Raw genomic sequence first — 12111 nt, forward strand, 5'->3', positions numbered from 1 at the left:
GCTAGGCGTGGTGAGCAGGCTTGGCAGTCAAAACTGAAGTCTGGGGACAAGTCAAGCAGGCCTTTGGACGCCTGGGTTAGGATTTTCTTCAGTTCTCTGCACACGATTCCATCTGTGTATATAAAAGATAACTGGGGACCATGAGCTGCAGGAGGGTGACATCAGGTTTCTCTGGCTGCAAGGGACAAAAAACGATGGCTGGCTATCTTAACGGTTTTGTTTTGTTTTGTTTTGTTTTTTTAAGTGAATGTACTAGAAAACAATGGGTGATAAGAAACAAACAAACAAAAAAAAAGCCTCTGAATTACCAAGTTTAGAAATGTTAAGATCCAGAGCGGCCCCAACGATCTGAGAGCCAGAGGTACTAGGCAGCTCCCATGGCGCGGCGGCTGGCGAGGAACCTGTCCTAATCGTTTTCAGTGCTTATCTCAAGATCATGGGTCCCCGGACCAGGAGATCCAGCCAGCTTCCGCCATGCTCTTATTGGTTAGAGAAAGGCAGACAACCCCTAGGGGTGTCCCAGAGGGGAGGTGTGCCAGGTGCTCAGGGCCATTCCCCAGTGCGAATGGAGGTCCCCGGATCTAAAAGAAAAAGAAGGAATGAGAGACAGGAGGACTCAGCCCACCTGCACCCCTGACGTGGCTCAGCAGTGCTGGACCCCCCCCCCCAGGGCTGAGGCCGTAAGAGTTCTGGAGTAGCCAGATCTCGTTCTTTGGAGAGGACTCAGCTGTCGAGCCACTTCTGTCTTCACTTTGGAATGTTCCACTTGCAATGACGAGACCCAGAGAGCCCACAGAGCCTGACCGCTAAGGGTTTGCGGAGCTCGGACTGCGTGGCTCCGTAGGTGAGCCTCCACGGTTGTCCCAGACAGTTGGGAAGTTTTTCTGTCCACATTTTTCTTCCATACAGGATAGCAAGTGCCCAGGGTCAGGTCAGCAAGTCACAGTCCCCGGGGCCAAATCCAGCTGCCTCCTGATTCTGTCTCGCTGCTCTCGGCCATGCAGGTCTGCCCCTGGATGGCCCAGAGTTGATTCTGCAACACCTGGATGGCCTAGGCCAGGGGTCAGCAGACTTGTGTGAAGGGCCAGATGGTGATGTCAGACTCTGAGGACCCTGCAGACTCTGTTGTCACCACTGCACTCTGCCATGGCCTGGGGCACTGGGGGAGATGATGGCAGATAGTCCCAGGAGAGGGATGGCGCCCCTGCTCAAGGAATCCTTCTCCTGCCTGGTCAGTCACCCTCTTCCAGCCCCAGGGAGAGCCAGAGTTGCCACTGCTCTCAGATGTCCTCAGGCTGATAAAATGCCCTCCCTGCCCCTCTGAGTCACACCACATGCAGCAAGGCCACCCGACGTCCCTCATGATATCACTTCCTCCTGTCTGCATTGTTGGAGCTGGCACTTGACGTTGACGACACCTTGTCCCAGTTTCTTTTCTTGAGGATGACCTCACTGCCCCATTCTTCATCTGAGCCTCGCTGGCCTGACAGCTCCGACTTGGCACACGCTGTGGCGCTTCCTGGACTCTGGGCTGTTCACATCCAAGGAAGGTGGCTCATGCCAGAGCTCAGGGAGGAATGTCCTCCCTGCCCTGACCATTCAGCCTCCTCGATGGCCCACATCCTGCCCTGCACCCGGGGCAGGCTGTGGTGGCTGCTACTAAGGTGTCACAGCTTTTAGATTCTCTCGTGAGATATGGCAGAGAAATAGGAGTGTGACTCCTCCCCCACACGAACATGCATGTCCACGATCATTTCTCTACAGAGCCATCCTATGGACATTAAGCTCAAAACAGTCCCACCGATGTCTGTGGCTTTTATCTGGCTTGATGTGGTTCCTCTTGGCCTTTCCTTAACTGCTTATCTGCACCCTCCCACTCCCACAGAGGAGACCCTGGCTCCCCCCATCAGCCATCCACTGACTTATCTGTCCATGTGCCCAGTGCCAGCCCATCCACCCATGGCCATGGAGGTGACGTTACCCACTGTGGCACACAGCCAGGTGCAGCACCTCTCATCTTCAGTCACACTGTCCCCACTCGGTCCAAAGTCACTCAGTACCTCTTCCTCCACCTGCTCCAATGAGGTTAGACCATAGCCCTATGCTGTGCTCCGAATGTTTCTGTCCCCCCAAAGTCACGCGTGCAATCCCAACCCCCAAGGTGATGTCGTGAGGGAGGTGGAGGGGCCCTGGGGAGGGGATCGGAGCAGGAGGGCAGAGCTCTCAAGAATGGGATCCTTCTAATGTTCTTCTAAAGAGGGTTCAGAAAGACCCCTGCCTCCTCCAGCACGGGAACCAGACAGTGGGTCCTCACCGCACCCCGAGTGGGCTGGCACCTTGATCTCGGCCTCTTGGCCTCCACTACAGGGAGACGCCAATCTCTGTTCTCTCTACAGCCCAAGTGGACTAAGCCAACTTGTCGTATAGGTGGATGCTCTTGTCACAGTCTCCATTCATCCTAATCCCAGGGACAGTGTCACATTCCGGCCAAGAACAAGACCTCCTTCCCTCCCTCTGTGATGGGCCCCCTGGGCTCCACCATGGAAGGTCAAGGTCAAGGTTAAGAAGACAGGGTTAAGGGCCAAGTTCAGATCAAGTCAAGGTTAAGAACACAATTTGGCGGCTTCTGCCACACAGTGAGAAAAAAGGAGAAGAATGCCCATCCCCTGAGATTTGGAGAGGCTGAGATGGGCCAGGACTTTTAAAGCCCTTGGATCGTGTCTCAGATACAGAAAGCATTCCTCAGACATCAGCTATCACTACACGCTCCTCTTGGAAGGAACGCCATCTGGCTAGTTTTCAGTCCTTAGATTGCCTGCCTGTCCTGGTCCACTTACTAAAAATAATAGCAGCTCCCATTGTGCTCCGAGGCCTATGGGAATGTGGTCTTTCACGTACGCAAGTCCCTACAAGGCTGAGACTCCAAATACTCCCATTTTACCACTGAGGATATAAAGACTCCAAGATGCTGCCCAGGGTTATGTTGCTAGAAAACCCTGAAACCAAGATGCAGACTCACATCCGCGTAACTCCCGTCAGTTTTTACCTTCTCTCACCACCTTGACTTCCCCAGAGCCCTTAACTCTGTGCCCATTGCTAACCCTACTGTGACTAGCCCCTGGCTCCAAGGCTGGGCCACCCCGAAGGCCGGGAGCAGCCCGAGGTGTCATCTCGGCACACTCAGACTCACCCAGTACCCAGGACACAGGGTGGCCCTGCGAGCATTTGCCAAACCAAATTGAATCTAGTCCATCTGAACTGAACCAAAGTGAACTTGCGTCCACTCGGTGGCTGCCATGAATTCTCAGCGCTCACACATTTGATTTTCTCTTTATAGACATATTCTTGAGTCAATCTCTCTCCCCAGTTCACTCTTTGATCTCAACCACATACCCTCGCTTGCCCCTAAGACAGACGGACGGTTTCATCTCTGCCATTTCCTTAAGCTCACTGGGTCTTTGGTGGGTGCAGAGGTGCCGTGGTGGTTGGTGGCTTCTCTGGATTCCCCCACAGCATACACTATCCTTTGCTCACTCAGTAGCTACTGGGCACCTACTACATGCCAGGTTCCACTGGGCTCTGGGGGTACAGGGCATGCACTGAAACAGATCCCCTGCCCTCAGGGGATCCGCACATCAGGAAAGACAAGACACGAAAGCAATCACTACAAGCCGGATCAGCATGGCAGAGCTTAGCGCAGGGGGTGGTGCCAAGCAGTCAGATAATGTAGACTGGAGGGAAGGCATGTTTGAGATGAAGCCTAAGTATGATAAGAACTTGGGGTGGGGTGGGCAAGCTGGAGGCAAAAGCTACACGGAGCACAGGGGAGAATGCACTGCAGGCCATGACCTAGGGAGGGGCCATGTGCACTGGGGCACAGGAAGGGAGGTCAGGTGTTGCTGGAGCAGACAAAGCTGCAGAAAAGGAACAGAGGAGGGTGGCAAATCAGGCACAGGCCAGAACTTCCTGCTTTTCTTCATGGAAAAGTAACCACTTGTCTCTAAGGATCATTTTTCCTACATTTTGGGGCCCACAAAAAGTTGCAGAATCACCAGAGGCTACATGGCCCTAGTTCTCCTCAAAAAGGAGACACCAGGTATATTAGTCAGCTTTCTGTTACTGTAACAAGATACCTGAGCTAAATCAACCTACAAAGAGGAAACATTTATTTTGGCTCTTGGTTTCAGAGATCTCATGTCATGGTTACTTAGGCCTATTGCTTTGAGTCTGGGCTGACAGTACATTGTGACAGAAGCACATGGCAAAGGAGGCTGCTCACCCTATGGTACCCAGGGAGCCAAGGAAGAAAAATACCAGTGTCTCAATATCCCCCTAACTTCCTCCCATGAAGCTCCACCTCTTAAAAGATTCCACCACCTCCTCATAGCACCAAGCTGAGGACCAAGCTTTAGCATGTGGGCCTCTTTGGAACACTTTAGATCCAACCTATACCACCAAGGTTGGGGGGATCTTATCTGATGACATCAGTATATTTTAAATTTGATCTTTATATTCCAAAACCTTCCTAGAACGATACATAAAGTAAATAAAGCAATCAGGATAAAAGGAAATAAAAACAGGAAAAAAAAAAAAAGGCTGAGGACAGGGTACATACCAAAGAGGTGCATACCACAACTATTGTGAGCCAGATATTTGAAACACAGCCTCCTAACAACCAAAGCAAAGAAGGAAAATAGACCAGTGACAGCGATCCCTAACGACCGTGATGTACTGTTGGGTTTTGTTTTTGTTTCATTCTGGTTTTGTCTTTGGATCCAGGCGAACGTCCATCTCTGGAAACTGGAAGGCCAACACAGGCTCCGCCATGCTGGAGCAGGTGGCCATGACTGAGAGGTAAGAGACGGATGGGGAGCAGGGAGACAAGGGGTGCCGCTGTGGCGGGAGCTGGGAGGGGACAGCAAGGAGCCCTGTGAAGCATGCCACCACCTTGTCCAGAGCCTCCCCTGCCCACTGCTCTGAGAAGGGAGCAGGGAGTCCCCGTGCTTCTCTTTGGGAAGCACCCTTTTTAGGGCACCAGGGGAAATGGAATCGCTCCTTTCGCAGATTCCTGTTCCTCCCGGTAGGAGGGGCTGACCTCCCCGAGTGTTTCCGGGCTGCACTCTGGCTGAGCGCCTCACGCAGGCCTTTCTCCCTCTAAACACTTGCTGCAAGCCATTCTCACTTGAAACAGGGCTGTCACCTGCTCCCAGGGCCAGTCACCCGCATTCTTTCCCGCCTGTCGGGTGACCTCTGCTCCCAAGTACGTGGTAGCAATGCACTTAGTGTGGGCTTTGGGGCCAGAAAGCTCTAAGTATTCAGTGGACATTTATTGAGTGCCAACTGCATGCCCTACTGGGCTGAGCACTAAAGAGGCCACAGTAGAAAGATCCAATCATTCCCTTTAAGAACTCTGGATCCGTTTGAAGGGTCCAAGTGACGGGGTCTTGCTCTAAAGGACTTACTGGCTCCCCTCCTGAGGGCCAGGCTCGGGGAGGCCTGGGCACTCCTTCTCCACCCTGTTCAGGAGAGCGTTTCCCGCGGCTGCTTCTCCTACAGCGGCCCACGGAGCCTCCGGGCTTGGGCCTTCAGGGTGTCAGGTCCCGAGGACGGAAAACCTAGCTCCCAAGGGACCCACTGAAGCCCGCGACTGAGCCCTAGTCACTAACTGGCCAGGGTTGAGGCAACGTGACCCCTCCTGAACCAATCCCTGTGCCCGAGAAGGCCGCGGTGCTGTGATTGGATGGCTCAGGCCAGGCTCCACCCCTGGAGGTCCGACTGGGACCGCCCCCTGCGGCCGATCAGTGCGGAGGGGCGTCGAGGAGTCTTTCCATGGAGGGAAAATAAGTGACCCACGGACTGGGACAGAGCCCAGCAGCCACCCCTGCCGCGGCTCCCCACTAAGAACGGGGACAAAGAAACAACTAGAGGGCGAGGCGGTGAACAGGGCGGAAGGGAGCCCTAAGTGCTGGCAGTGGGCACTCAGAGAAGGGCGCCCAGAGGGGACCAGGGAGGGAATGGCCAAGGCTCCCTCGAGGACATGGTGCCTGATGACGTCCTAAAGAATGGAGGAGTCAGAGGACCTGGTCTTGTTTCATCTCTTTGTCAGTATTCGATGGGCACCTAGTGGGAGCCAGTCATTGAGCTAGGCCCAGTTCTGGGCCTAGAAAGCCCCATGAACTGCAGTGAGTGGCCCTGACCGTGCTGTGTGACCGTGGAGAAGCTCTGAACTTCTTCAGTTTAAAATGAGGGCACTAATACCCAAGTCAAAGTGCTTCTGCAAAGATGAAGAGAGGGATATGCAGTGCCTGACCCAGTCCAGCCCAGGGCAGGGAGGAGAGCCTGTGTTCCCAGCTACCTTCCCTGGCAGCTGCTGCCTTTACCTGGGAGCCCACCTGCCCTCCTAGCCTGGAGGGGCTGTGCTCATCACCTGGCTCCAGGGAGTCCGATGGACTGGGGTGGCCCCACGCCTCTCCCCATGGGTATTCATGTGACATTCCTGCTCCCTTCTCCACAGCCTTTCAGGAATGGGAGCCCAGCCCTCCCCAGTGCCTCCCAAGCTGCTCATGAATGTCCCCAGCAAGCCACCATCTTCTCGGCTCTGCTTGGCCCCAAGCCACCAGGGCCATTTCTGCAGGAACCGACCATAGGAATGGGGCTGCTCTGGCCTGGAATTCACTTTCCCCTTAGGGTCAAGGGCAGTACCCCAGGGCCTGGACAGTCCCATGGCCACATGGCCAAAATCCCTGGGGCCCTTTAACCAGGCTCTGGCCCCTACTTCCGCCTGGTTCACGGTTTTACAGGGTAGCCTGAGCCCTGGGCAATGCCAGGGATGAGGCTGGGTTGGTGATAGTCCTGCCCGACCAGAGTGGGCAGGGGCCCCGCGCTCTCCGGCCTCTCCCACAGGGTTCCACCCTGCAGTCCCTGCCTTGACCCTGGCTGCCGGCCTCCTGGGTGCAGCCAAAGGCCGCCCAGATGCTCTTCATTTGAAAACAGGCTCTGGAAGCCAGTGCCTCTGGCCTGAGGTCTAGACGTCCCTCTTCCCTTGTCAAGAGGCCTGGTTCACCAGTGTCTCAGAGCAGCTCTCCCCAAACGAGTGTCCCACAAGTGAGCCTTGGGAACCGAATACAGGGACCCTGATCAGAGCACAGAGGACTCAGAGCCCTGAGGACCAAGGTTTGCCTCCAGATGTGACCACACATCAGACTCACCGGAGAAGCGTTTTAAAAATAGGTATTTGCTTGAGTGTTGGTTGGATGCTCCCGGTGACTCCAGCACACAACCAGAACCCCTTCTGGCCGCTCCATTTCACAGATGAGGAAACTGAGGCTGCAAGAGGGAAAGGATCATCCTAAACTACTGAGGAAATAGTAGCAAGAGTCCACGCCCCTGCCTCCTGGGCTGAGGAGGGACAGGAGGGCGGTGGCTTTCCTGAGCGAGAGGAAGCGCAGTGAGATCGGGAATCAGACAGGACTTAGGATTGGAAGCCGCACGGCCACTATTAATCTCTCTGAACCTCAGTTTCTCCATCAATAAAGGGGGGTTGAAACCTCCCTGATGGAGTTGTGGTAGGATCAGCGGGAATGAGGAGTCGTTCCCCCGGGCACAGGCCTGGATCCTTCCTTTTCATCGTGCCACACTCTGGCTGAGGCTGAATGAGAGACCCCGGCCAGGAACCAGGAGACCTAGGTAATCCTGGCTCTGTTACTGCCTTGCTGTGTGACCTGGGCAAGCCGCCCTCCTTCTCTGGGCCTCAGTGGCACTCATAAGAGAGTGAGTTCTAAGAGCACTTCAGCCATGATCCCTCCTCACTCTGGGCCTCATGGCTCAGAGACACAAATAGATCTGAGAGCAGGCGTGCCCCGTGTGACCCTGGAGAGTGGGGAGAGAAGCAAGGACATGAACACAGAGTCCCCTGTGACTCCCAAATCCAGCCCCCAAGGGAAGCCAAGTGCAGTCGGGAAGACTTCTCCAGATACAACCGGCCCCTTGTTGCAGGGTCAGAGTCCAGCATTGAGATCTGTCCCCAGCAAAGCAAACTGGCCTTGGAGCCTTGGAGTGGCTGGAAAGGGAACAAAAGCCGCGGGTCCAGAGGCCCAGGCCCCGGGGCCAGGCGGGAGCAGCCTGCCAGGCCGCCCTGCCACCTCCACCCCAAGTTGGGGGAGAATGCGCCCTTTGTCCCCCGCAGGCCTTGGTCCCAGGGGGAGGTTTGGAGTCTTGGAGCAGCTTTCCCAAGGGAAAAGGGCTGCAGAGGCTCAGGCAGGAGCAGGACAAGCTCCCCACTGCTGGGGGGCCGGCGGGGCCCGGGGTGCGGGGTGAGGGTCTCTAGATCATGGGCTCTCACTCCTTCTCTCCCTCTGCCTTCCTTCCCAGCGTGGCTCCCTGTTCCCCCTCCACCCTCTCTCTCCCCCACGCCCAGTGTCCCTGTCTCCCTCCTGAGGGCCCATCACAGTCTCTCATCTCCTCTTTGTCAGCTGGGCCTCTCTGCCTCAGCATGGCTGTCTCCCCCCTCCCCCTCCCCCTGACCCCGCCCCCTGCCCTCCCCAGGACTCACTCTGTCCATCTGTCCTCCCCTACAGGTACAGGCTGTGGGTGGACAGCTGCTCAGAAATGTTTGGCGGGCTGGACATCTGTGCCGTCAAGGCCGTGCACAGCAAGGACGGCAGGGACTACATCATTGAGGTGAGGCCTGAAGCCCCGTCCCCCGCCTGGCTCTACCTGGCAGGCGCCAGAGGGGAGACTCCAGTCCTGGGCCTCAGCACAGTCAGCTGTGTCCTGTGCCTGCTCCTGGCACAGGCAGCCCAGGCTGCAGTGAGCAGCTTCCAGAAGCTTCTGCCTGCCCCTCGTCCGCCCCGTCCCACCTCAGCTGCATCAGAGAGGCCTTGGCTTCATGCTCAGGGGCTCGGCCTCCAGAGCTCAGGACAGCTGAACAGCTGTCCCGGCCTGTGACCCTAATGGAAGAGTGGCAGGCCAAGAGTCGGCAAGATTCTGTCCCGTTGGGCCCTGTCAGTGACCTCCATGTCCAAGAAGGTAGACACACTCTCCTGGCCACTATGCAGAGACTCTGTCATTTGTTCATTCAACAAACATGAGCTTCAGGGCCTCCTGTGGGCTCGGCGTGTGGCTCTGGGGACACAGCAGTGAACCCACGGCACATGGAGTTTGCAGGCTGACAGGGCAGAGGGTGACAAACAGGTAAAGGACGGGGGGTGTCAAATGTCCAGAAGGGGCACAGTGTGCAGGGGTGATGGGGGAAGATGCTGGAGACGAAGTTGTAAGAGACACCCCCAGAGGGGCTGAGGCGAGCCCCCCTCAAGACCCTCCTTCTGCACAGCCCCCCCCACCCCTCAATCCCCCGCTTCCGTGGCTCCCCGTGGCCCTCTTGGTCCCCAGCCCTCCCCGCTCTCCTCAGCTCCTTCCCTGCCCTGCTGTCCGCTGCTGTCCACTCTGGCCTGGGCTGGGCTCTCCATGCTCACACGCACACCCCCACACACACATGCACACGCACACACATGTACACACATGCACGAACACACGTGTGTACACACAATGCATGCACGCACACACACGCACGCACGCACACATGCCCCCACACCCGCACACACCACCCTTCCCCCCCTCCCTCCGTGAGACTCACTTCCCCAGCACAGGGGAGGCCGGTGCTGACACAAGGCCCGTGGCTGCCCCCTCCCCCAGGTGTGGGTGGCTAATGGGAAGCACATGGCCAGGGTGACCACAGGAGCCAGCCGTCCCCCAGGCCCTCATGCTGCAGGGCTCCCCAGGGATCCACAGTGCAGCAGGACCAGGTGACTCAGTGGGCACTGACACGTGCCCAGGGAGGCGGGGTCGGGAGTCCAGGACGGACAGCGTCCCCAGCGCCCCCAGGAGGCTCCCTGCAGATGAGTGGCCCCTACAGTGGAGCCAGCCCTTCTCTGGAAACAGCGCTCCTCTCTGGGCAAGAACACTTTCCGTCTGGCTGTCACTGTCCCTCAGATTCCCCAGGGTCCCCTCCTTAGAGGAGATACTGAAGATCCAGGGACAGAGTCACTGAGGGACACAGTACCCTGGAGGGGCCAGTCCCCCACTTTCCTGGGGAGACCCTGGGAGCTTCTGAGCAGGCGCAGGGTGACAGCTTCTCTGCCTGGGGCCTCAGAGCTCCTGGGACCCCACAGGCCCTCCTGCTCCCGTCTGCATGTCATCGGGGACGCCAGACGTCCCCCCAGGCCCTGCCTCCACCCATAAGTGGCAGCCAGGGGTCCCCCGAGGGCCCGTCCCTCGGGGTTTTCTCAACTTTCACTCTTAGGAAGGAAAAATGTGCCCCCGTGGGCCCAGGCTCCTGCCCCCACACATTCAGGCATGAAAGACTGTTCACATTAAAAACAAAAAACAAATCAAAAAGAAAGCGAAGCAGTGGGCTTGGACTTCAAGGCACAAGAAAACAGCTTCTCAAAAATGTTCCAGAAAAAAAATGGCTTTCGAATTTTTTTTCTCTTTTCTCTCAGAAACATTACGGGGTTGTTCCCCTTCCTTTTGGGTTTGGGGTAGTATCAGGGGAGAGGGGAAGCTTGCCACTAGGATTAAAAGGTATTTTTTTTTCCTATTAAGGAAAGAAAAAGGCAGGAGAGATCCAGAATTACTGGGTTCCTAGCCACCTCACCGCTGTGGGGAGAACAGAGCGTGTGTGATGGTTGGTGAGGACCCTCACAGTGAAATCCCCGGGGAAAGGCCCTCTCTGACCTGTCCAGGCTATGACATGGCTCCCTGGAAGCATGTCTCCCCGGGGACACCCAGTGTCCACTTTCCTTGGCTGTGTCCACTGTGGGGATTCCAAACTTGTGTGACCTGAGGTTGCGTGGTCACTATTTTCCATTGCAGAGAATGTGGAGAACGCACCAGGCCAGGAGAGGGTAGGCAGGGTCAGGGGGAGAGGACAGGACAGGCCGGGGACAGACTCCAGAGCTGGAACTCAACACAGCTGCCGCAACCCAGACTGTCCATGTGGCGGGCACTGGGATCCCAATGTCACAGACCTGGGCACAGACCAGGAGCCCCCTGAGGAGTGTTCAGGCCCCTGCAGGAAGCCGCAGGGCAGTCGGCTTCACAGCCTCTCAGGCTCAGGGGTGCGTGAGACCCACAGACCCCGCTAGTCCAGCTGGAGGGACTAGCAGCTGCTCAAACAGCCCCACAGAGGAACAGTGACGAGCCCAGGGTCTCACAGCAGGTCTGTGGCAGAACCAGGCCTGGAACCCTTGCTGCCTCTTCTGGGTTCTGACCCTGGAGAGCTGGTGAGAGTTTGCCTGGTGACAAGGAAGGTGCCACCTCTGTGAGCCTCGGTGTCCTCACCACTGGGATCAGGACACTACTAAGACCTGCCTCGGAGAGCTACTGAGACTGGCAAGTGCCCAGGGCAACGGGCAGGCCCCACCCCTAGCCTGAGGAGCGGGCTGCTGCAGGACCTCCGTCCCCCCACTCCACCTCGCAGCCCGTAGCCCAGCTCTCCAGTGGCACAACCCGGGAGGGCAGAAGGAGGATCAGCTCCCAGAGCTGGCTCCCCCCATCTGAGACAGCTTCCGGGAGGAGGGGGGGCTGGCTAGGTGCTCCCTGAGGGAAGAGCAGCTACCCGGGCCACCAGGAGTGGCAAGAGCAAATCATGAACATGGGGACCCAGAGGACAGAGACGCTGGTTGGTCCAGAGCCGGGGACGAGGGGAGACCAGCCCCGAGGTTTGAGGCGGGTAGAGCAGGTGAACTCGCGGCTGGATTCCAGCGGTCGAAGAGAGAGGCGGGGTGAGAACAGCCAGTTCATGGGTCTGCCAAGGCTAGTTCAGGGCCTTCCGTAGCTGCCTTGCCCAGGGACTCACCTGGGTCATTGTCCTGTGTGGCCTCAGGCAAATCCCTTCCACCCCTCAGTTTCCCCATCTGTGGAAACAGCAGAATGGCGGTCCCCGTCCCTCAGGCCACCTCTTTGTCTCCTTGGAGAAAGGCCAGGTCCCTGCGGAGTGACTTTGGCCCCAGGCCTGTGTTAGAGAACAACCCTCCCCTCGTTCCTCTTCTCTCTGAACCCTGGGTCAATTCCAACCCCCACCTCCACCCCCCACTTATTTTTGGTCCTGAT

The 12111-nt window shown here is 57.0% G+C and overlaps 1 protein-coding gene across 1 annotated transcript in view; it reads left to right on the top strand.

Annotated features, from left to right (window-relative positions):
* The window catches only part of Syn3 (synapsin III), a 424399-nt gene that overhangs the window by 395908 nt on the left and 16380 nt on the right, over nt 1-12111 (top strand). The window contains exons 8-9 of the mRNA XM_078052454.1: nt 4709-4854; nt 8577-8679. Coding sequence (XP_077908580.1) covers nt 4709-4854; nt 8577-8679 — 249 coding nt within the window. The remainder of the gene's footprint in view (nt 1-4708; nt 4855-8576; nt 8680-12111) is intronic.

Source organism: Ictidomys tridecemlineatus, chromosome 6 (genome assembly GCF_052094955.1).
Source record: "Ictidomys tridecemlineatus isolate mIctTri1 chromosome 6, mIctTri1.hap1, whole genome shotgun sequence".
NCBI lineage: Eukaryota > Metazoa > Chordata > Mammalia > Rodentia > Sciuridae > Ictidomys > Ictidomys tridecemlineatus.